This window comes from Chanodichthys erythropterus, chromosome 8 (assembly GCF_024489055.1).
Source record: "Chanodichthys erythropterus isolate Z2021 chromosome 8, ASM2448905v1, whole genome shotgun sequence".
Classification (NCBI taxonomy): domain Eukaryota; kingdom Metazoa; phylum Chordata; class Actinopteri; order Cypriniformes; family Xenocyprididae; genus Chanodichthys; species Chanodichthys erythropterus.
This window is the reverse complement of record NC_090228.1, coordinates 13,182,573-13,208,532: the sequence shown is the minus strand read 5'-3', so window position 1 is coordinate 13,208,532 and position 25,960 is coordinate 13,182,573. Positions and strand designations below refer to the sequence as shown.

Below are 25,960 nucleotides of genomic sequence, written 5' to 3'. Positions count from 1 at the left end.
CTCTATCTGGAAAGATGGGAGAAAATCGTCCAAGCATGCAAATTGCATACCAAGGGGAAAAATCAATTAGAGGGCCAGAGGTCCGGCTGTGAGGTGGGGCACAGGCAGAGAAATTGTGCCCATCCTTGCTGTTAACTCCTGGGGCAAATGCATTATCCCATTGAGAATGGCATCCATTCATGCCAACTGTGCAAGCTCCCAAGTGCCCTTTTCCACCCTTCTTTCTCTCTCTAATTACTCATACATTTCTCAAATGGCAGGAAAACTGTTATGTGACTAATAATTTGTGTTCTGGGACATTCTCTCTCCTCCTCTGTTCAGAATCTGATACAGTGAATGTAAATTGTGGAATATATCTGTACAATATCTTTAATGCTAACACTCTTCTGTTCTTTCTCTCTGTGCAGGTACAGAATGTCCCCAACTTCACGAGAAGCCTGAATACTGATACAGAGTACAGGTAGTGAGTTGTGGACAGAGACATTCTTCCCATAAGGCACTAGGACAATGGCTTTCCACACCAGGAGGTGGAACTTTTTCACTTTTTCTTGCTGCATCATTGTACTGTTGGTTCCCCTTGTGGCTACGATACCACAACAGCCTTCAGCAGCGTCCAGAGTACATGAGGAATACAGTACCTTCCGAGTGGAAAATCCTGAATGGACTTTTAACCACCTTGCAGTGGACCACAGAAATGGGAATGTGTACCTTGGGGCTGTGAATCGCATCTACAAACTCTCACCCGGACTGGACGTACAGGTGTCGCATCAGACCGGTCCAGATGAGGATAACCGGAACTGCTACCCGCCCCGTATAGTGCAGCCTTGTAGCGAACCACTCACATTGACCAACAATGTCAATAAGATGCTGCTCATGGACTACCGCGAGAATCGGCTGCTGGCATGCGGCAGCCTGTACCAGGGTATTTGCAAACTCCTCCGTCTGGATGATCTCTTTAAGCTTGGAGAGCCCTTCCATAAAAAAGAACACTACCTCTCTGGCGTCAATGAGAGCGGCTCCGTGTTTGGAGTCATTGTGTCTTACGGTGATGCCTCTCCTGATAGGCTTTTTGTGGCCACAGCTGTCGACGGAAGACCGGAGTACTTCCCGACAATATCCAGTCGTAAGCTCACCCGTAACTCTGAGGAGGATGGGATGTTCGCCTACGTCTTCCATGATGAATTTGTTGCCTCAATGATTAAAATCCCATCGGATACATTCACGGTGGTGCCTGACTTTGACATCTATTATGTCTATGGGTTTAGCAGTGGAAATTTTGTGTATTTTCTCACATTGCAGCCCGAAATGGGGGGAGGCCCGACGACCGGGTCATCCTCGGCTGGACGTGAACAGGTGTACACTTCCAAACTGGTGCGACTCTGCAAGGACGACACCGCATTCAACTCGTACGTCGAGGTTCCTCTCGGCTGTGTTAAGGGTGGGGTAGAGTATCGCCTCCTGCAGGCAGCCTACCTGTCCAAGGCAGGTACCATCCTGGCGCGTTCACTAGGCATAGGACCCGATGATGACATCCTTTATGCTGTGTTCTCCAAAGGACAGAAAAGGAGGCCCAAGGAATCATCTCAGGAGTCGGCTCTCTGTGTGTTCACTCTGAAAGAAATTAATGAAAGAATAAAGGACCGGCTGCAGTCGTGTTATAAAGGAGAAGGAACCCTGGATCTCGCCTGGCTCAAAGTGAAAGACATCTCATGCAGTAGTGCGGTGAGTAAATTCAACACACCCCTGCTTACCTGCCATTAGCAGAACAACAGTACTTGTGACCGTTACTATAGTAACACACTATGACTCACAATGATTGATGTGAACACTATTACATCCAGGGCTAGTCATCAAATTTTATACAAATGGAAGTTTTTGAAATGGACCATTCAAGTTTTTGCCAGAGTGTAGAGCTAATTTTGGTCAGATAAAGGCGCACATATGAGGTAGTGCCCACTAGCAATAAAATAAGACTTTTGATCAATTACCACTGTTTGTGCTTATAACAAGCCTTTTTACAACACAGAACTAGGTATCGAAATAAAGTGACATTTTAATGGTTCCCTGGAAACTGATTTGAAAGCAAAAAGCTTGTATTTTAAACTGTGGGTGTTTGGGTTAAATGAATTGGAAAATTTATCATTTCAGTTTCAGTCTGCATTTTAAACCAATATTTACAGAGAGACAATGATGTTTTATATTGCAATAGATCTGATCACTACATATAAATGCAGTTCTTGGCAACATTTTATTTATTTATTTTTTTCAGTAGTTTCCCCCTCAATTCCACAAAAATAAGATTAAAATGTTTGTCGCTTGTTTAAAATGTCTCCTTTAGGCTAAAATGCTCAGTGTGTATTCTTTTTTCCTAGATCTTTTCATAAATGCAGCCAAGTTGTATAAATGTGAAACTGCCATACTCTAAGAATCACACTATTATAATAACACTTTATTGAATTCCAGCCAGGGAATAAATTACTTATTACCACACATAACGCTCAGTACCAGACCCAACGAATTCTTGCTCCTTTCAGAAACATCATTGCCAGGTCAAATGCTACAGCAATAGAACAAGCTGTTCAGGCATTTACAAGAAAGCATCCGTGATATCATGATATTCTTTTGAAATACCTTGGAGTAGAATGTAAATATCAAATGAATACCATGGTATACGTCATCATATGATGATATTACCATCACTGTTCCATTCCATCTTTTTTTTAAGTTGAATGAGGTAACATGAGGGTTTCTGTGTGAAGGGTGTAATTTTTGGCAAGTTTTTCTTGATGTGGAGAGGATATGTGTGTGAACTGATGTGGAAGTGAAACTGACACACACCCTTACAGGCACTCACACACAAGAATAAATGTGAAGCAGACTGTGAGAGAGTGCTTTCGTGATAAGTGTATGGCTAGAGATGGAGGAAGAGAGGGAGTTATGTTGAGGAATGGTGCCATTTCTGCATGCACTGCAGTATGGCCACTGCAGCATAAATTAAAGAGAGAGCGTCACAGCGAGGAGAGAGAGATGGATGGCCTGTGTCTCCTCCTCTGGTAACTATGGCTACTAGCTCCTCATTTAAAAGCCAGACAATTGTTTGATTGGGGAAGAGAAAAAGACAAGTGAGCTCAAACACATTATATCTGAGACTGATAAATGCTCTGTTACTGTTTAAATTATCTTTTCCGAGAGCTGTTAGATCGCACCAACAAATATAAACACAGAAAAATACCAACACATGCATACATAGGCTTATAAACGACAACATGAAATGACCATTTTTTTACTTTAATAAATAAAATGCCCCTGGTCTTAAGCATTATTCACAGCATGTTATTCTGAAAAACACAGTATTTCTTCCATATATATATATATATATATATATATATATATATATATATATATATATATATATATATATATATATATATATATATATATATATATAAAAAAAAAAAAAAAAAACTGATATAGGCCAATTTCACATTTATATTACTTCTGTCATATATACTTAAAATATTATGACTTTCTCCACCTAATGAGTTGACATGTCTGCAGTTGTAGCTAAGGATATGGGTGGGGAAAAATCTTAACCTATTATATCGTAACAGAATGTACACTTTTAATGTTATTACATCCTAATGGATAAAATCAAGCCTCATCCTACATTTGCTTTCCACTGAATATTCTCTTTCATCTGGAAATATAGGGTACATTTTTAGAGTTTAATGCCTTGTGAATGCTGTTTCATGTTGTCTTTCATATTGAGCAGACTACATTAGGTATAAAGCAGCTTCCAAACACCCACAGGCTGAAGGAACATGGGCATGATTGCGCTGACTCACCTATGAATAAAAGCACACACTCATAGACACTCTTGTGTTTCAGTAAAACACACTTATTCGAAAGCGTCCCAGGGCAAAAAAGAATGACACATCTTTCAGGCAATTCTGTGACTGAAGTTAAACGCTTTTGGGCTGTGGTATTCCTGAATCTGCACTCAATGGGACCACATTGACAAGATAAAAAGTGGGGAATGACAGGAGTGAGTAAACGGCGCATGAACCTGCTGTCTTGAGGGGGGGAGATGGATGTTTCGCTAAAATCACTTGCATGATTTTACAAGAATCACTGTTGTTGGTCTCAGATGGATTTGTGTTTTCAATAATGCATGGAAAAACTCAACGCTGCCGTGTTGCTAGAATATTGCACGTCATCATTTACCGAGGGCAACAAACACATAAGCTTTTCAGCACAAACCAAGAAGGAAACAAGAAAGTAATGGAAAAAAATGATAGCTTTTTGACTCCCTGATATGAAAGTCTAATTAAGTAAGCAGAGAAGCGCAGTGAGATCAAGCAAGCCCTTCTTCATGAATGTGAAGATAACATTCTCTCAATATTCAGCCCTCTGCAAACATTACATCAACATGACATGATAGTAATGCAGGTTCGGTGAAGATATGAAAGTGATGTATATCTTAATATCCTCTCTGTGCCCTCTGCAAATGATAAGGATATTATGCTGTGAAAAATCATAGCATAATGTAAGCCTGGCTCATGCGAGATATATCTCTAGTTCTGTCCAAAAATCAGGTCTTTACTAGCAGTTATCATCATGTATCATGTGCAGGCAGATGACATGGATGAATAGCTTTTTTATTATTTAGATGCATATCAGAAATAATATAGAAAATATATGAACCTATGATCTAATCTGGCTGAGACATAACAATGACAATATTTGGCAATAAACTATTTTATAGCTTTAGAAAAACACTGAAATGATAAAAGAAGAGAAACTACACTGTAAAACAAAAGAGTTGTTGGTTTAACTTAGTTACCTGGTTGCCTTAATTTTGAGTTCAATGAAATTTAAATGAATACAATAAAGACAATTAATTTAATCAACAGAAACTCAATTATGTTATCTGAACCACATCAATTATCTAAGTTGATTTGACAAAAGATAACAAATCATGAAATTTTTTTGCAGTGTACTTTCAAAAAAAGTAAACAAACAAAAGTTAACATGCTACACTCTAAAAACTAATTCAGGGGACCTTTAGTCATTACTTAAATATATATATTGTTGTGAAATAAAAACTCAAGTTCTGAAATGCTGTTAGACTTTTTACTTGTAATTGTTATTTTATTGAGCTTGGATGACACATTATGCCTATTGATTCGATATACTATCATAACTTGTCATAGTTTAACATTTTCAGTTAATCAAAAATGTATTTATGAACACTTCTTTTAACTGGGCTGATTAATTAATGGTAAGGGAGATTTAGCAGGTTTTGTTATGCTAATTTAGAAGAGTTAATGTGTTAATGTGGGTTTTTGGAGAGTAACCATTATGGTGACAAGCGGTGCTTGGTAAGGTCATGTTACTTAGAAATGTGTTTTTATTATGGAAAAAAAACGTCTTCACCTTACTTAAAACATTATGTTGGATCAACTCAAAATATTGCTTTGAATTAATGCAATTCTCCCAATTGGCTTAAGTTAAAAATTCTAGTGGAAAATGTTAACATATTTTTTTTTTTTTGTTGTTGAACATGTTTTATTTTTTAGAGTGTAGAGGGACATCTTTGAATCAGTGCATATCACTATTTTTCCGGTGTCTTGCACCATGTGCCACATTTAAGATGGTGTGTCAAGTTCAACTCAGTGAAGCGCTTCCTGAGACACTTGCTTTCTGTTGCACTGTGTCTGTCTGTTTTATACATAAGGATTCATCCTGTATGAACAGCTTTTTCTGTCATTTCACTTTTTTAAAAAATATATTTAAAGTGATGGCTAATGCCACATTACCATAGTTTTACTGTAGAAATAACTAGTAACTATGGTTACCATGGTAAATTTAGTATGTGCATGTGTCAAGTGAAAGCAGAAATGTATTTGCAGAGGCAGCAGCAGAACTCTGCGCTTTGCTGACTCTTTCAAGCTCTCTGTTGCTCTTTTCTCCCATGGTGTGTGTTTTTTCCCAATTAATGAACAGATGAGCAGCCCTACTGCTCATTAGGGCAGTCAGACTGCATGAAGGGGCACTGTTAATGTCAAACATGACGTGCACACACACACACACACACGCACACACACACACTTACAAAATAAAGGGTGTGCATTTCACTTTGTGAAACAGACAAGCCATCTTCATCAGTTCATTAAACCAGACGTAGACTAAATCTTCCTAGATGGCGGTAATGAAGTCATCTCTCACACACGTACACATAGGCGTGGCATGTCACACACAGTGGTCATGCTGTCACCCTCATTAAGAAGAGATTGTCTCTTTGAAATATATTTGCCACTACATGTGACATGAACTCTTAATTATGTTGCATGGCCAGATGTGTGTGTGTGTGTGTGTGTGTGTGTGTGTGTGTGTGTGTGTGTGTGTGTGTGTGTGTGTGTATATGTGTGAATATATAATTAATTTTGCTCTATACAGGTATGTATTCATGAGATTTGAAGTCAGGCCCATGTTCTCTTATCCCAGGTCCAGGGTTCGATAAGTCATGCTCACAGCTTTACTCCCACAGGGTTACAACTGGCAGCTGTGTGCTGCTATTTAAAGATCAGACACACCGAAGGGGAATCCAAATGCAGAGGCAGAGATCTGAAGCTTGCTTAAGACTACTGTAGCTTTGGTTGTGCCAAACATCTCTCAGACTTCCCAAGTACCTTTGGGCCCAGACAGATGAGTGTTCAAACCTGAACAACAAAAGGCATTCTGATGTTTGTTTATTTTTTTTGTTTTTAAAGTGTATGGGATTGATCTGTGATTGACTGGAACTTCACTGCCTGTCATGCTTTTTTTAAAACCAAAACAAGTTAACAATATTGTTCCATTTTTGCGAGTCCAAATATTGTCTATTTGCAAGGGAAATGCTGGATATTCTTAGATATTCATATTCATTGTCTCTTGTTCCATTTTGAATCAGGTGTGTAATGTATTGTTCGTTCCTGTTCTACTGATATTTTATATTTCTTGCCAATAACAAATCTTTGTAAGGGAGAAGATAATTCTGAAGCACTTGTGATGATGCAAATGTGCATGGTAGTAACACATAATGAATGTATAATCATATCAGTGTGGAAGTTGTGGTGTCTATAGATCATTCTGTGTTGACATCTGACCTATAAAAAAAAAAATCTGCCAGAGCCCCATGTTCTCTATGTCAGCAGAATAAAATAGTGAGAAAATGAGTCTGGCACAGTAAATTCACCCCTCTCGTCTCCTGGAGTGATGTATTCAAGCAAACAAGGGCACACCACACGCTAATAGGGTTTTTTTTTTCATTAATTTATGCGTTTTTCCTCAACCCCTGCTCGGATATAGAGACATTGCGGTCAGAGAGATAAGAACATTTTAAATTAAGATTGGACTCATTATTATTCATAATCATCTCAATTATAAGTCATTAAAATCAGGCTATAGGCTGTTCCCTTACAGCTGTCAGTCTCTGCATGCTCATTACATATTATTGCCAAATAATTAGCGCTTTTCACTCTCCTAGACGGACCCATTTTTTCAGACTTAATACTATCGAAGTGGCTGTCAGTTCTTGTTAGTTTCCATCTGCTAGTCATACTTATTTTTTTCCATTAAAGGTGCACTTAGTAATTACTATGTTGCATTGATGTGGCAGTCATGTTGGACTTATACTGATGTGCAGAATTATGCAAAAGCAAATGTTTAGAAATAAAATTTTAATGAGTGAAATGATAAAATTGCTTTTATCATTCAAGCTACTGATATGACTGAGGTCTTGCTACTATGTTGTAAATTACTTTAAAGTCCCCCTGTAGTCAGTAATTTTATTCCTTAAAACTCATCTTTGATCACCACAATTACATATTTAAACGTTTCTTTCCTTGAAAGAAAATTTATTCATGTCTTAAAATAGCTTGAATGTAACTATACACCCTTGCCTCATTTAATATACGTGGTTCTATGAATATGCAAATTAGCCCCGCCTCCACTTACTCGCACCAGCTGACATCACAACCAGATGCTAACTTATGAATTTGCACATGGTTTCTCTTAAAGCGCATTAAAAACAGCACATATACATATAAACAGCATTAAAAACTTTCAAAACACGGGGGTCTTTAAAAGTATTGTAGATGCGGTCACATTTACCATTGTTCAGCAATATTTTATGGCAAAATAGACATTTCAGTAGAAATCGGCACAATGGAGAATTCGGTGCTGAGGCAAACCATTTTCCCATGCAGATTGTGCATCGAGTTAATCTTTTTTTTTTTTTTTTACGCAAATTCACCACATTCACCGACAGAACGCTGGTTGATTTGAATGTGACATGTGTGAGTGGTGTTTAATGCATCACTACATTATTGTCAATGGACATGTTTTGCCAGCAAAATTTCCACAATGTGACCATGCCTTACTTTTCGATGTGTAACTTCTTAAATGAAAGTAAAATTAATGAGTGCACCTCTAAATTGGACAACATGCTGGTTTATCAGTATAAAATATGTACTGTAGTCCTCCTGAGATGTCTTGATTTTTTCATTAACATTGCTCCAGTTCCTCGCCAAGCTTCTCTTTGGTGAAGCTTTCTGGGAGAACCACTTTATGGGATAGTGTGACATGGTTTTAATCAGTCGCTTGCACTGTGCGCACTGCATTTCCATTCATTAAAGTCGATCTCCAGGTTTATTGGCCTCAGTAATTACATCTCCCATCGTAACTACTGCAGCAAAGGTCATAATCCATCATAATATCGTTATCTCCTAATCAGCCTAAACTCACTTTACATGTAGATGTGAAAAGGTTATGTGCTCTGACACTTGTTGGATATTTCTTGAGCGGTACAACAATTTCGTCTTTCCTTTCCAGCATTCTTTGGAGCAGTCGTAAATCTTATGTTGTGCCACACATACATGTACACCCATGTTGACAAGAGTGCGTACACAAGTACATGTACAAACACATTCAAGTGTATAAATGCATGAATTTTTCACATCCATCCAACACACAACCTCAAAAACTGGCTTAAGAGCACACAAATGCAAACCCAAAACTTCTAGTTTAGTTTCTTCACAAATGCTGACATTTCACATCCCAAGGGTTTCATTGATCCACAAAGGGTGATGTATGCAGTGACATCACTGACAGCTGCTGCATGCATTTTTATCACTCTGCTTTGCCAAATCAAACAAATTACTTTTTCTGATTGGTGTCCTGAGCTTTGTGTAAATGGTGTAACGGCAGCAATCTTAATGTGGTTATTTACCTTCAGTAGGTATAGCAGATTATTTTGAATAAATATGTTTAATGATGCTCGAAGAGGTGTAGAGCAGATGTAAGAAGGATTTACAACTCACCGGCTTTTTAGATACCATCATGGGTCTGTGAAAATCCTGTCTTTTGGCTGTTTAGATGTTGGACTCTACTGTATATCTTTCTGTCAGAGTAGTGGCATAAGATGGGATTTTTGGTTTGATTTGTATCAGTAACACTCATTTTAATATATTTTGACAATTTCTTTGAAGCTCTCCCGTTCAGTTGGAAATGGTGATATTGCCCAGAAAAGGCCAATGTTGGATCTAATAATACTGACAAAGTGCTTTCAAATGGAGGTCTCGGAAGCTTGCAGAATCTCTTTCTTACTGAAGGGGTTCGCAGTCATTAAGTCATTAAATGTCATTACGTGCAGGCAGTTGTGCGATATTCATCACTCGAATCTTTTCATTCTCCCTTAGCGGAGTTCTTTGGTAAATTCAGCACTAGGTAGAGGCCACAGTAGGATGGAAACATAGATGACAAGACCTTTAATTCAGAAGAAGCAGTGTGGAAGACAAGAGAGGAAGGATGGAGCATAGGAATGGGTGATGATGGGTTAGCTAGGCATTCAGCAATGATTGGTGATTAGTTTTATTTTTTAAAATATTTATTTGAGCTTTTGATATTTAATTTATTTGAGCTTTTTTTTTGTATATTTATCGATTTTGATATTTAATATTTGTATGTGGTGGTGCTTTACAATTCACAATTTAAAATGGATCTCTTTTGGCTCCTGTATCATGTCTCGCATCTTTGTTTAGTGTCTCACTAGTGGTGCATTTTTAATAAGGATTAACATTATAATGTACAGTATGAAAATGTACATTCTTTTTGAGATTTGCTAAAGATTACATAACTGTGTTTTAAATAATTTGTGCTTTTAAAGATTGAGTGGGGATAAACGAGCTTGTGAAAACGAATTATCCGATATCTATCGATAAATTAACATTATGAAATCTATAATATCCGTCATTAACCAGATAGAGCAATATATCATGTCTCCCTACTTGTCAAGTTACAAATAATCACATTTTTTTAAATACTTCTCGAGGCTTCTGATCCTTCAGTTTGTGCTGCATCTAGCTGCACTGTAAACCCTAAAAAAATAGCAAAAATCAATCAGTTTTTAATTTTTTAAGTTAAGAAATTCAAAGTTTAAGTAGAACTGGCAGTTTTTTATTTGTACTCTTACATTTTAACTTTAAATGTAAATTAAAATGATCATGTACCACAGTGTAAATATGTTTATTAGTGTAAACTTAGCTAGCTACAACAAGCTAATTCAGAAAATGCTAACTTGCTAATTTGCTAACATGTTAACAATAGTGTGGTATAGCACATGCTGAATGAGTACAGCAATATAAAGCATTTAACATACTTGCTCTCAAACCAAGTCGCATGCACCACTTGTCTCCATGATGGTAACTCTCCAAATACCCACATTAACAGAAACTCTTCTAAATTAGCTTAAACCATTAATCACTATTAAATCTCCCACTTAACGTTAATCTTGCACCAAAAAAAAAAAAAACATTATATAACACTTCATTTTAACATTTACTCTCCCTTTAGAGTGCCATGGGCAAAGCATGCTGGGAAATAAAAATGCCAGCCCAGTTTCAGTTAAACTCAGTTAAAGAAAAAGTTTAATAAAACTCAAAACAATGAAACACTTCAGTTTACTTAAAATATATCAGTTCTGTGAACTTGAAAGAAAAAAGTGCTAAATGCTCAAAAGTTAATTTGACTGAACTAATTTGTTTTTCCTACTCAAACCAATTAATTATTTTGAACGTTAGGGTTTACAGTGTGTTTTTGAACACAAACCTGAAATCAGTCTAATTATTAAGGGCTTCTATAAGATCGTTTAGTCAACTAGTAGTTTAGACAACCCTCAGAGTAGTCGAATTTGCAGATATGCATTTTTGCGCATCTCTAGAGTGCCATTATGCTGTTCTCCGGAAAGGTTCTTTCTGTGGAGAGCTTGCGTGATTGTCTATCAGTTGTTTATCACCCTGATAGAAACTATTAAGACCGAGTGGAGAATGCACCCAATCAAAATGCATAATGGACACAAAAAAACAACCTCTTAAATGCTGCAGAACTGTGAGAGCACAAGGATTGCCATGCTCAGAGCTGATTGAGTGTTGATATAATTACATCGAACATGGAGCTAAAATTTGTGGGAAATAATGTCTTTGTTGCTAACAACAATCCCTGCGTGAGATATTACTTGAGCATGAAAAGGAAAGACTCTGAAAGGGTAATTATATGACTGTGCAGAATTAGCTCTTGAAGAGCCGATTCATCATCTGAATGATGTACACTCGCAGCACTGATCAGGGTTTATTTGCATAAACTCTGCATTTTGATCAAACTGTGATCTATTAATAGCACATTAAAATGTTTTGCGCCCTCTCAGCTAACAGTGAGGACTACAAAAGCTGTTTTTGAACTAAAAAGTGTGTAGTTCATGCTCTAGACCTGCATTCACGGCTCCTTTTACTTCTTGTGCCAGATGCTCTAAGGTTGGTCCCCTATGTGCTCCAACTGGACAAAAAGACCTAGAAAAAAGCTTCTGAAAAAAAAGCTTGGATTTCACTTGTTGTCTTTCTATCCAGGGACACATAGAGACGCCGGCGCAAGGAAAAAGAGCTGCCTTTGTGTTGGTGGACGTAGCCAGGCAGCGAGTGGTCCGAATGACCTGATTCTGCTTCCCTCTCTCTGGAACCAGTTCAAATGAAAAACGGCGCCTGCGCTGATCCAGAAGCTATGAGTTGCGCTCGTCAAACCGCTCCCTCCTCCTTCCCCCCCCACCACCACCTCCTCCTTTACACCTTCAGACACGCAGCATGAAATTGCCAATAATGCGGCAGCTTGTTCGAGCGCTCCACGCCGAGAGCGAGTGAGGCAGTTGTAGACGAAAGGGAAGCATTTAAGATGGAGAAACGGAGAAGTAGAAGAGGTTGATGGGTGGCAGGGAGGGCGCCCCCTCTCGCACATGGGGCGTCGAAAGATGTTATTTGCGTCGGGATGGGGAGAGAGGAAATGTCATGTTTATGTGGCTAGGTAATGAAAACGTGTCTGCTTCCTGAAAGGTTGACAGACAGGAAGCCTATTTCATTAGATTGCTGCACATAGGGTCTGATTGGCATGTTGTTCACCTTGCCAGAAATACCATGGCATATGCCAATGAGAAGACGACAAGACACATGCTCCATCCCCCCTGTCTGTGTCACAGGCATATGCGCCCTGCCACACAAGGCCTGGGCCTTCTGATAAAATATTCGCAATGCCAAAAGGCATTAGTCTGTGTCACAACTATGACTGTCATTGTGTTTATTCTTAGAGCTGTTTTCTTTTTCAGTCCTAACCTCAGAGGCGGCAAGTCTTTGTAGCTGTTGCTACCAGTCTGCATGTGTTTGGGCTTTACACATTTTGACCCGTGTAAGCAGGATCAAGGCCGTGATTGCGGTCGAGTTTTTTTTATTTTATTTGCGTGTGTAAGCAGGTGCGCACATAGAAGCAGATTGCTGCTGCCTCAACAACAACGTGATGATTCATGGCCCCCGATATGGACAGGAGACATCTGCAGAAAGACTAACACTGCAGAAAACAGATCTTTCATGTAGCTGCGGCTTTCTAACAAGAGCCGTGCGCTAGAAATGAGCACCATTACTCTAGGCTGGCATAAGCGAGCCGAGCGGCACGCAGGCTTTGGCTGACAGCAGAACATTTCTAAAGGTCAGACATCTGCAAAGAGAGAGAGAGTAAAAAAACATATACAACATTGAACATTTCCCTGTTCTCTCTCTCTCTCAACTCCCTTCTTCATTTCTCTATTTATTCTTCATTTCGGCTTGTATTGAGTGAACTGAGAATTGAGTGCGGTGTTCGATATCGATTTGGCCGATCACTCATAAACCGCCATTTTAGAGAGACAGCCCCTGCCTTCCATTTGCTTAATGAAGGGTCTTGTATCTCCTGACCGCTGACAAATAGACATTTGCTATATTGCATGTAAAGACCCATCCAGTCACTTGATTGATCGGGTCTCTCCGAGGTTGGTCCGATCTGCTGCTCCGCTACAGATTTGTCCCTTGGCCTGCAATGGATTTTTAAATATCATTAGCCGGGGGCCGTTGTTATTAAGATAAACACCGCTTCATATGTAATTGAACTCTCATCAAGGGAGTATGTACATTATTTCAGTTCATACACAAAGAGTCTTATTGAGTGATAATGTACATCCAGATGCTTCCTTTCCCAACCTGTGCATCACTCAGGATTGCCCTTCGCCCATTTTGTCACTTGGGACTGTGCTGTGGGTTGGTGCCTGGGGGCAAAACACAGCTCAAGCTGTCTCTTGTTACATGTTCTGACTGAGAGAATATGCCATTAAAAACTGAAATATTAATGCTAATAAAGCAGTTTGAGGCACCTGTTATACTGCTTCTCAATGATGGACAATTATGGGCCATGCTTTTAGAACAAAATTAGACCTTTTAAAGTGCCTGACATCATGTAGGTCAAACTTTTGTACAAGATGACACAAACAGTGGGAGTTTTTGTAATATATATATATATATATATATTACAGAGAGAGAGAGAGAGAGAGAGAAAGAGAAACAAACCTATTTTGAAATGAAAAACCACATAAAAACCTTAAAATATCTCATGTAAACACACACACACACACACACATACATACATACACATATTATATATATATTTTATATTTTATATATATATATATATATATATATATATATATATATATATATATATATATAATATGTGTATGTATGTATGTGTGTGTGTTTACATGAGATATTTTAAGGTTTTTATGTGGTTTTTCATTTCAAAATAGGTTTGTTTCTCTCTCTCTCTCTCTCTCTCTCTCTCTCTCAAGATAATTAAATCAAATAATTGCTATAATTCATTCTTCAAATAAATGTAATCTTACACACTACTTTATCTCTGTGTCTGATTCAAAGCAGGCAGAATGCCACATCTAACGAGCCGTAACTGATGAAAATAACCATCATTTTTATCTTTTTAGTGAAATATTGTGCTGCAAACATTAATAACAGCTTTAAAGGTGCTATAGAGGATGTTTTCGACGACTGAGAAACCAAAGACTGTTACTGAGTTTTTGAAATGAGTGTATGCGTAAGAACAGCCCCCCTACTTCACAGCTCATTTCGAAGGTACGCCTCCCAAAACTTGTGCACGAGTATTGGCACACGAGTGTTTGTTTACCACCGGCATTCTCTGTGTCGTGTTAGTGGATTCATTATGTCGGACTCACCGCAGGTAACTCATAATCTGCAGTTGTTACTCCTGACAAAAACATTGCATGCGGCGCCTGTGGAGTGTGGAAAGTTACTGGAGCGCGCAGCCGCGCACGTCTCTCACAAGGAATGTAATGGCAGTGATTGACAAGCCAGAGGGCCAATCGTTTATGCGATGATCACACAAACGGTTGGCTGATGTTTTTAAGGCCCTACCTCCTGCACAGATGATGTATACTGATATTATTCCTTTCAGTAAATAGTCTTTTATCAGTTAGTAAAGACAGTTTCAAGTAATATTGCAAAAATGTATAAAACAAAACATCCTCTATAGCACCTTTAAGTTGTCAATGCTGGAATATGTCCATGGTATGAGCGAGATAATCAGTGGCTAGCTGTGCATTAAACGATTTGAATCTGATAGTTTTTTTCATCTAAAATTGTTAAATGTGCAGCTAGCCATGGATTATCTCTTACATATATGTATTAAGTAAAAACACATTTGGTCTTTTTTTCAAACCCACGTTTTTCCTTAATGTTGTGTAGTATGTTTACAGAAAATATGTTGCTTGTTTTTTTCTTTTCAATATATATATTAAAAATGAATCAATTTAGATAATATAAAAAATCTGTTTAAATTAACATTCAAACTTTTTTTCTCAGCAGGCCTTGTCAGAGCCTGAGGAGACACTCATGAATGAATTAAAGGCTGTGAGCATATCATATTTGGCAGCGCTTGAGAAGTGTTATGGTTTCATGCCCTCAATGAGTCAAAGCCCTGGGCATCATTAATCATGCTTTCGATTTGTTTGACATTTTATCCTGAGGTCTGTGCAGCTGTTTCAATAGATGCCGTTGTTTCCAAAGCCCTCTCAGCAGACTGAAATATGGAAGCATTACCAAATTATTATTTCTATATCAGAAGCTGTAAATCACTCCATTCTGGCTGACACTGGCAACTTTCCCAGCCATATGTTACATGTCACACAAAGTCACACAGCATCACCTGAAAAGCCATATTTAAAAGATGTTTTTTAAGATACTTTTCCACCTGAAATGATAAATGCACTTGGTCTTTTATCAGATAAACCTCACAACCCATTTTAGATATGACTGGCTGAATTGATGCTAAATAGTGACAATGATGAATCTGCTGTGAAGCTGCCTTGCAAATGGTCCAGTAAACGTATGTTGTGACAAACTAGTCTAAAGAAACATGTATGCTTTTTCTCCCACATTTGTAGTGTCCCACATCCTTGCTAATGATAATAGGCCCCTGTTTCTTCATCCCACTGCTCTAAACTAAAATGTGTCAATAAGTTGATTTAGTATGGTCGACTAGTTTTAGATTTTTCATCTATTGTTAGAGGCAGTTAGTGATTTAGCTTACACACACCTCTAATAAGTTGAGTTAAACATTCTTTGTTCTCCTTTCTAGCTTCTCACCATCGATGACAACTTCTGTGGTCTGGATATGAACGCCCCACTTGGCGTTTCAGAGATGGTACGCGGAATTCCACTCTTCTCCGAATCCAATGACAAAATGACATCCGTTATCGCCTACGTGTACAAGAACCACTCTTTGGCTTTTGTGGGGACCAAAGGGGGTCGTCTGAAAAAGGTAGGATTTTTGTTTCTTTTTGCAGGAGCGTGAGAAACCAAGGAGTTGACTGACCCAAGGATTGTATCATTGTTGTAAGCTTCAGATATGGAACAAGTCTTGTGTAGTAATTGCTGACAGTGGGCATTTTATGACACATGAGAAGATCAGAGCATGGTCAACTACATCCGTTCTGTAAGAACGTTAGATGCAGTGAGTTTTGCAAATGTGGTCATGCTCTGCAATCTTCTGCTGTTGTGTCTGACGTGTGTAGAGAGGAACGGTTGGTAAGCGGCGCAATGAGAGGCCGGCAGAGAGGGCCATGGGAATCCCTGCACAGGCAGAGGCTGTCGGGGGTAATTGGATGATGCGGTGCAAGGGCTTTCGGCCCGGTACCCTCTTCTCCGACTGTGCCTCAGAGGAGCCGTGTCTGAGACGAATCCAAGGGCCAGCCAGACACTGCACAGAGCAGAAAATAACATTAAAATATAGAGAGAGAGAGCACGACAGCAAAAGAAGGGTAAGACAGACAGAGAGGAAAAGAGAGAATGAGAGTATCATTTTTCTCTTTTTCTCAAGTGCTAAACCTCCAGGGTGTTGACGTTACAGACGGGCAAATCTTTGCCAAAAGGCAGGATTCCAATTCGACACATTCTTGTTATTGTGGTGGTGTGTTTTGTAGTTGGGTCTGGCTGTGGATGAAAATCCGTGGCATAACAGACTAGTCCTTTCCCCCCCCAAAAAAAAATCATCCCTGCAGAAGGAAGAAGAAGAGCTGTTTTGGTGCTGTAAGCAATGTTAGTTGTTCTGGAACTTATGCCAGAACACACCAAGAACATTAACTATACCAATAACTGTATTAGCTTCCATGACAAGGCATGATAACATTTGCTTTATTATAAGCGTGTGCTGCAGTTATGCTGTCTGACACTTTACATGCTTGAGCTCTTTAAAGTCTGGTGGGGTTTCTGATTGGCTGTCAATCAGTATGTTTACATGGACAACAACATTCCAATATTAACACGATTAAGACAATTCTCTGATTAAGAAATTACCATGCAAACAGTGATTTTTTTTTTTTTTTTGATTACCTTAATCTGGCTAAAGTCATACTCGAAGTAAACACAAATTGAATTAAGACAAGTTGATTTTAGTCACATTATCGAAGTGCATTATAGATATGTACACACCTAAAATCACACTATTAAGGTTGTCTGGGAGGACATAACACATATACACCGCAGTGGTCAACTGTTTGATGGCAAACAAGAGAGCATAGTTTCAGGCAAGAAGGCACAAATCAAATTCCTCTCACTTCATCTCATCTCTCATCCAGTACCTCCGAGTTTGTCGTGGTGGCATGAATGAAATGTTGAAAGTACAGAGAACTCCTGTTGCTGGAGAATTTGTATCCGCCATTGTATAATAAACTGCACTTGAAGCTTTCATAAAAATTAAACATCCAAAACGGTAAACGAAGATGAACTGTATGTTGATACTTGAAATTCTGGAGGGAATGTCAGACGGCATGGCATGGGGATGTAATGACATTTGCCATTAAGCAATCTCTGTTCTATAACATGTAAAACGGGAACATGAAAGGAATATTCTAAAAGCAACTCATGTAAATACCTTAATCGGAATAATTCAGAATAAGGTCAATAATTAGATTATTGCTGTCCATGTAAACGTAGTCAATATTTTTATTATGCATTAGCTGGAAAAGATTGTTCTGAAAATTATTCCAACGATATTGTACCTCTGTGTTATTATCATTATAGTTGTGGTGTGGACTTCCCTATTCTCATTAAATTAGAACGATTATTAAAACTTTATGGTTATTGTTAGTTAGCTTCCTTGGTGTGAATGGGCCTTTAGCCACTTAATTACACTCCTTTTTTCAATCTCCACCCTCAAATATACCGTTGAGACTGTTGTAATTATAGAGATGGAGCACTCATACTTCAGGACAACTAACTCTGTGATATCTTGCAGGTAATATGGATGTTTTCTGTGTGACATTCCATTAAAAAATTACTGACTTGTATTGTTAGAGACTATGATTGACAAAATGACAGACACCAAATTGCAGATACCAACAAGCCAAACAAATCTCCAAGGAACAGACAGACAACACAGTGACTTTCTCTTTCAGGCAGACGGACAAACATAACCATGCACACACACACACACAAACACACAGAAACCTTTTAGTTGCCATTTCGGTGATTGCAGATCTCCGCGGGAAAACAGCCGATGATGTCACTATTGCCTTTTAGACAAAACAAGAAAATAGTCCTCGCTGGCAGTCATTAATCAATGAAAATGAGTTTATTACTGTCCCTTTTGCATGGTGATTTATAGTCCGCCAGCACGTCACACTCAGTAAATTGTTTACTAACTGAAGACGAGCTCATCATGAAAAGTAAATATTATCTGGAGCGACTTTGGTCGTTTATGTGAGAGTCATATGGGAAGCTGGGGAAAAAGAACCCATGAAATCAAAATGAGATGTTTTCTTCTTTGTGTTGCTGGGATTTTGGTTTATTTCCATTTAATGCAATTTTTTTTTTTTTTTTTTTTTTTTTATGAATGTAAATGTTGGTATTAGGATTACTTAGGCTGAACACGATAGTAGAATCTCCACCAGGTATTTATTTTAAATTTGAACAGGATAATCCAAGGCTTACAGCTTTCAGCGTGGCTGTGGTTCTCCAACTGTAGTTAGCGTTGTCTGTGTGATTGACTTTGAGAGGAGGTGCAATGGCAGAATGTTTTGTGTCTCACCATGTTAAAAGACAGAGCTGTAGCCAAACCCCAGAGAGAAGCAGTAAACAACTTCTAAACCCTCCAGAGAATATCACACAGACACGTTTTTATAATGTGCGCACACACTCGGCCGTCAGCATAAAAAGCACAGAGCTGAAAACACGAAACTGCTGTGTTTGCTGCAGCAGTTGTTCAGCACCCCTGGCACTGCGGCGGACCCCCAGACCAGATGTGGTTTTGGGACTTTGGAACCTTTTTGTCCCCTCTTGCTCCCTTGTTCTTCATTCATCCACCCATCTACCCATTCCTCTCTCCTTATGTCTCTTTTTTCACAAATTTGTATGAAATTTTATATGCACTATTCTTTTATCTAGTGCAACAAAATAAAGGAATTTATGCTTTATATTTATTTAATGTATTTATATAATAAAAATGTTTTATAATATATTTTATATTATTATTATAAAAATTAATTATGAAATAATAGTGTAACATAGTGCATAAGTGCAACATAGACAATTTTCAACCCCCTTTGTATTGTTACAATGTCGGTAGTATGTAAATGAACAATGTTTACTCATTCCCCATGTTACCTATAGGCCAAGAAATTCATGTTTATTTGTCAGCAAAAGTCTGCCGGATGACGCAAAAGACTTTTGACATCCAGATTTTCCATTGTGGCATTCTCTCCATATTTACCATTCTTTGCCTTAAGGCACTGACTTTAGACACTCTTGCACCAGGGAACAATACAAGTCGACACCATTCTGATTAAAAGTTTGCTACGAAGTATTTCCTACTAAAGCAAGGCAGTATTTGATTCTGGTAAAATTGTATCCATAGCAGATTGGTGGAAGTGGCTTTGGACGGCAACATGCCCAGTGCATTATGGGGATTGAAGTTTTACTACATATTTTTTTCTTTTGTCAGGTAGCACTGATTTAAACTATTTTTTTGCCTTTCTACTGCATAGTTTTATTGAAAGCCCATTTTTCCAGCGGGTGAAGTACCCCTTTAATGACATTTTAAATAAAAAAAAAAAAAATAAAAAAAAATCAATATATATTATGCTTATCCTTTTCCTTTGTCATTCATTTTGTTGCTCTAGTACTAAAAAGTTCACTGTGTTAGTCAGGAAGTTGAAGTTAGCCAACATGTTTATTTTATTCTGCAAAAATCATATAACAGAATCCAAATTCTTAAGATCTGGGGCCAGTTGCATAAACTTAGTCACTATATGAAGACTGTGTCTTAAGAACTAATTTGACCAACTTGCAGTTAACCAAGGGGTAATCAATGTTATTTTTCCAATTCAAATTACACCAATCTACCTTTTTATGTAATGGACTTTTAAAAATTAGGACCACTCTTACAGAAAAAAAATTGTATCTTAACTTTTAAGACTAGTCTAAGTGGTTTATGCAACCGGCCCCAAGGCAATGAAGGCAAAATCAATAATATGATTTTACATGTTGGCTTAAATCTCTCCAATCCCTTTAGTTCCCTGTAGTAGCCATCTACATTATCCTTTCAAAAACCCATCATGATGCCTTTCAGTGTTTACGTATAATAAATAGACCATATGGCCAAGGCCTCAATCCTCTTCTTTGGCCAGTAGCTATGTCAAAAAAGGTGAAATTAAACCTATTAATTGCGGTCAGCGAATCTGTTTTGAGCCAAGGGTGAAGTCGACGGTCTTTTAATCCTTTCGCGTGAAGCATTCATGGCAGCCCGTTTCACTGGCGGGGTACACGCAGACCAGGAGGGCCGGATAAGCCTCCCCACCGAGGTGATAATGCATCCAGTCGGCCTGCCCGCCGCTGAGAGAACCTCAGCCACTCACTCAATACAATGAGCAGCTAACCTTGAAGCAGACCTGGCACAGGAAGTCTGGCTGACAGCGCCCTGTGTGAAGGACAGAGGGGAAAGTGTGTGCTTGTGTGTAGATGGGTCGAAGTGTGTGTGTTATCTGATGAGGTTCTGTGCATTTAGCCATGAGGTGTGCACTGAAGTGAATTCTTCGGCCCTTGGAGACGCCACTGAGGAGATGCACAGTTCAAAGGGCGCGATTCAGACACTGTAAAATTGTTCAGACCGTAGAGACGGGTTGTTTCAGGATGACGGCTCCGATTGCCGGTTGTCGATGGTGATGGCTGGCGGAAAAGGCTTCAATTTGTCTATGAATGGTAGAAGGTGTTGGGGAAAAGGTCACGTTATCCTTTAGATGTGACTGCCTGTACGTCCCTCTCTAACTTATTATTCCAGTCCGTATCGTTTTACTGATTTGTGAGCATGCACATGGGCAAATCCATGGAAGCTTGTTTCCCTCATGAAATAAAAAATACAAAAGGTAATTGCGACTTTTTATCTCACAATTCTGACTTTTTTTCTTGCAATTGCCAGTTTATATATCACAATTCTGACTATTTTTCCTCAGAATTGTGATATAAACACAATTTAAGTTATGAAGTCAGAACTGCATGATATATAAAGTCAGAATTGCATAAAAGACTGATGTTTTTTTCTCACAATATCTCATAATTCTGACTTTATAACTCACAATTGCGAGTTTATATCATGCAATATTGACTTTATATGATGCAATTGTGAGTTTATATCTTATATCAAAAAAGTCAGAATTTTGAGATTTCGGGCCCTATAATACACTCGGTGCAATGCGACACAAGGCGCAGCGCAAGTGTGTTTGCTGGTTTGCGTCTGGCGATGTTCGTGTTTTCCAGTTCAGCGCCACGTCCTTTTTTTGTTAGAGCGTGTTGGTTTATTGAACGTTGGTTTATTGAAAGTTACGCCCATTACTCATTAAGAGAATAGGGACAACCCATTTAAAAAATGCGCCCTGGCGCACGGACCGTTTTTCCGTCGTTAAAATAGCAAAAGTGGATTTGGGCACGCCCTGAGTGCACCTGCGCCGTGCGCGTTACGCTTTGCATTTAGATCGTTAAAATAGGGCCCATAAAGTCAGAATTGCATGATAAAAACACAATTGCAATAAAAAAGGCAGAATTGCGACTGTATCACGCAATTCTGACTTTATATCGCATAATTCTGACTTTATATCGTGCAGTTCTGACTTTATAACAGAGAAAAAAAGACAGAATTGTGAGATAAAAAGTCGCAATTACCTTTTATTTTATTTATTGGCAGAAACAAGCTTCCTTACGAATTAACTACGTACAGTATTAGGGATGTGTCAGTCTACTTATGTTCGAATGAGTGAATGCATAAATGAATATGCATAAACTATTAAACAAACAAACACATAAATAGCAAATTAATATTATTATTATTATTATTATTTTATTGAATATGCATTTATGAATGTATAAAATATGCGTTATAAATGGTCTGTTGTTAGATGACTAGTCAACTAGTTTACCACCATGACCCATCCCTACTTTGTATGCCCACACCTGGTGGGTTGGCTCACCTTTGTGGATGTGTGTGTTTGTTTGGACGCTCACCACAAATGTAGATTATTGAAATGATGTGAGAGAGCTGGAGCCACTGGAGCAGAGGATTAAGTGTTGAAAATTAATGATGAAATATGCTGCAGGACAGCGCGCTTTAGATGCAGGGGAAACTGAGTGCGTGTGTGTGTCTGAGTGCACGTGAATTTGGGCATGTTGAGCGTGTGTGTGTGTGTGTGTGTGTGTCCGTGTATACAACAGTTTTATCACTCTCTCTGCAGCTGCTTATGCCAAACCCCAGAGGAAAACACAGTGGTTTTGAGTCTGGCCTTTCTGCAGAGAAACAGAGCAGCCCTATAGAGAAACACCCAGTGTGAAAGTACACAACTCATTTGTAAGAGACACTTCAATATGTGTGTGTCCTGAATACGTCTGTGATGACAGCAAAACTTAGGCCTCTTCCCGTGCTTATGAATCTATGGGAGGGTTGCCATGGCAGCCAGGCTGCTCTCTCTCTCTCTCTCTCTCTCTCTCTCTCTCTCTCGCCTGCCATGTGTTGTGGCATGTTGCAGTAGCTTCACTTATCAGAGAGAAAAGAACCATTTCCTGTCGTGTGACAACAACCCAATCTAGTGATCGAACACAATACGCATCTATCAGATTGGCTAAGATTAAACAGACTATATATGTGTGTATATATATCAGTCTATATATATTCACATGATCATAGGAAAAATTTTGGAGTGTTTGGTAAAGCGAGCATCACTGTTATCTTCAGTAAATGTAAAAATATAGTTAAAAAAATATATTAAAAAAATAGCATAATCTCAAAATAGTTGTCTTAAAATAGTGGTTTCAGTGTCCACACTATAATGTGTTGATAAAGCCCTTCCCATCTGTCTTGTTGCCTCTCTCTCTCTCTCTTTGTGTGTGTCTGTTTCAGTTTTAATGACTTGTTTGTGCAGTTTTCGAGGCGAGTTTAGCTGCAGTTGGTCTGTTCTGAGGCAGAGCTGGAAACCTTTTGCTGCAGTTGTTTTGTGGGTAAAGCCTGCAAAATGGCAAATGAGAAGTGAGGCGCAATAATGACCTGGGAGCGGTCTGAGATCCACAATGCCGACAACATGCTGGCCTGTTAGTGTATCTGGGGTCAGACATACACGCGCACTCACATACCAACCTCCTCTACTCGGCTTGTTATTCACCTGCAGCCTCAGAAACGAAGGGAGGGCACATGGGGAATGAAGCTAAATAGGAGGATGCAGGCTCACCTTTTCATTCTGTGAAACAACAGTCAGTGACTTCACAGAAAACCTTCCCAAAGCTTACATGGCATCTTAACGCCATGTCTAATGATCTAGCACAAATTCAAGTGAGTTTTAGAGATAAGAAATTAATATTTTATTACTGCAGTGCTTATTTCTCTCAAAATTTAATTGAAAAGTGATGTTTATATAAATGAATTCACTTTCAACCACTCTGTCGAATGTCATTTGTTTCTTGAGATGTCAAAGCTGAATTTTCAGCAGCCATTACTCCAGTCTTCAGTGTCACATGATCCTTCAGAAATCATAATATTTTAGTTTTGCATTTCTTCTTATCATCTATGTTAAAAATGGTTTTCCTGCTTAATATTTTTGTGGAAATGCTTGATTACTTGATTAATAGAGCAAAAAGAACAGTGCTAATTTCTTTTGTAACATTATAAATGTTTACTATACTTTTAATGCATTCTTGCTAAATAAAAGTATTAATTTCTTTAAAAAAAAAAGGCTAATTAACCATAAACATTGGAACGGTTGCTTATGCCACCTCAGACTTGCAATACATTGGCTCAGCATTCACATCCATGTTTGTGTAACAGTGTTGAGTATGATCTTGTTATGAGGATGTGATTAGATCTGTATCAGTGAGAGGAAGGTTTGAGCTACTATACTGCATGAACACATTGGGTCTAAAAATAGCCATGACATGTCATGCATTTGATATGTGTCTATTTTTAGTGGAGCTTTGTTTGGTCTACCTCTCCTCTGTGTCCTCTATAATTGATAAGGCCCGTTTGCAGCTCAGCAGGGTGACAGAGCACATGGTTTCTTCTGTTACATCACTGATTACACACAGCATAGGTGGAGCAGAGCATCATGGGACTTGTAGTCATTTTATTATTCAGTGTGCTTGTCTTTATTATTAATACTAATAAATTAAAATGGTTTTCTGTCTTGTAACTACAAATAATTCATGCTCAAGCCTCCTGTTGTTGGAATTTTGGGTGCAACAAAGACATTTTTCCCTGACCGTTTTAAATTCGGCATATATTAGCCACAGTTCCACGTTTGTGAAATTCTTGGATATTTTCTGAAAGGAAGTGAGAAATCAAAGCTGACAGAGACACCAAAAGAACGAGAAAGAGAGAGAGGGAAAGAGAATATTCTTGACTATGCTCATTCATGAGGAGGGTTATTCATCCCGAGGTGAAGCGAATGCCAGAGCTCTGTAATCATACTGCAGTAATGGAGGATACGGGCTTCGCTCTACCATTCAGCGCCAGTTTAAGATATACGGGGCTTAGATTACCATGTCTATTTTAGCTGGGCTGCATAGTGTCTGGAAAGGGTTATTTTTTGCCTTTTTGTGTGAAAAACAGGCATTGTGGGATGTGTGGATGTTGCATTGCAACTGTAGCTTAACTTTAGTAGTTTACTAGTAGTTTACTTCTCTAGAGGTTCTCAACTGGTTTTGTTTCAGAAAAAAAAAAAACTAAATAGAAATTAAAAATTAAAATTATACTTTATTTAATTAATTTATATAAATTAATTGTAGCTTATTAGTTATGGCTTATTAAAGTAAACTGCAAATTAAATACTAAATTTAGATTAATTCAATTAATAAAACTTGAGGAAAATTTATAGATGTAAACATAGTTGATTTTGCATTTAGATTAATATTTTGCTATGAAACAGATGAGTCGGTCATTGATTTATTTAGACATGTTTGATTACTGCCTTTCCCACTATTGCATGCTATACTACTACTTCTTGGAAAAAAAGGATTAAAGGGAAAGCTACACTATTTTCAAGACAAATGATTGTCACGCTACTGAAAAATTATATTAGAATGACCACTACCTTTTATTCAGATACTCCCTAATGCTGGAGCGTTGGTGTGCTCATCTGTGTGTATTCACATTTTCTCTCAAATCTGTCTCCAAACACTATGACTGTCCCTCTTTCTACTCTCTACTCCCACCATAATTAGTATGTCTGGGTCCGCCCTGAATGTCCAGAAGCCTCTAGTATTTTATGAGAAGTCTTATTGAAGCATTATGAGCCAGACCTCTCCTTTTAAACAGCAGTAAACAGACCATTAAGACTGCTGTAAAACTACCTAAACGCCCTGGAGGAGATGCCCGCCTTCGAATGGCAGCTTCAGCTACCAGAGCCTCTCTGAACTAATGGACTTCTGTCTGCTAGAAACCAACTCTCTCTTCCTCAACAGCCTCTGAACTCTTACAGGGATTCAAACTGGCATGGACCATCAGAAGCAGTTGTGTA

General features: G+C 38.4%; 1 protein-coding gene across 1 annotated transcript in view; it reads left to right on the top strand.

The window, feature by feature from the left end:
• The first annotated feature begins 491 nt into the window (after positions 1 to 491).
• The window catches only part of plxna4 (plexin A4), a 194,555-nt gene continuing 169,086 nt past the window's right edge, over positions 492 to 25,960 (top strand). The window contains exons 1-2 of the mRNA XM_067391024.1: positions 492 to 1,722; positions 16,054 to 16,236. Of these exons, the coding sequence (XP_067247125.1) occupies positions 508 to 1,722; positions 16,054 to 16,236 (1,398 nt within the window). The 5' untranslated portion in view covers positions 492 to 507. The remainder of the gene's footprint in view (positions 1,723 to 16,053; positions 16,237 to 25,960) is intronic.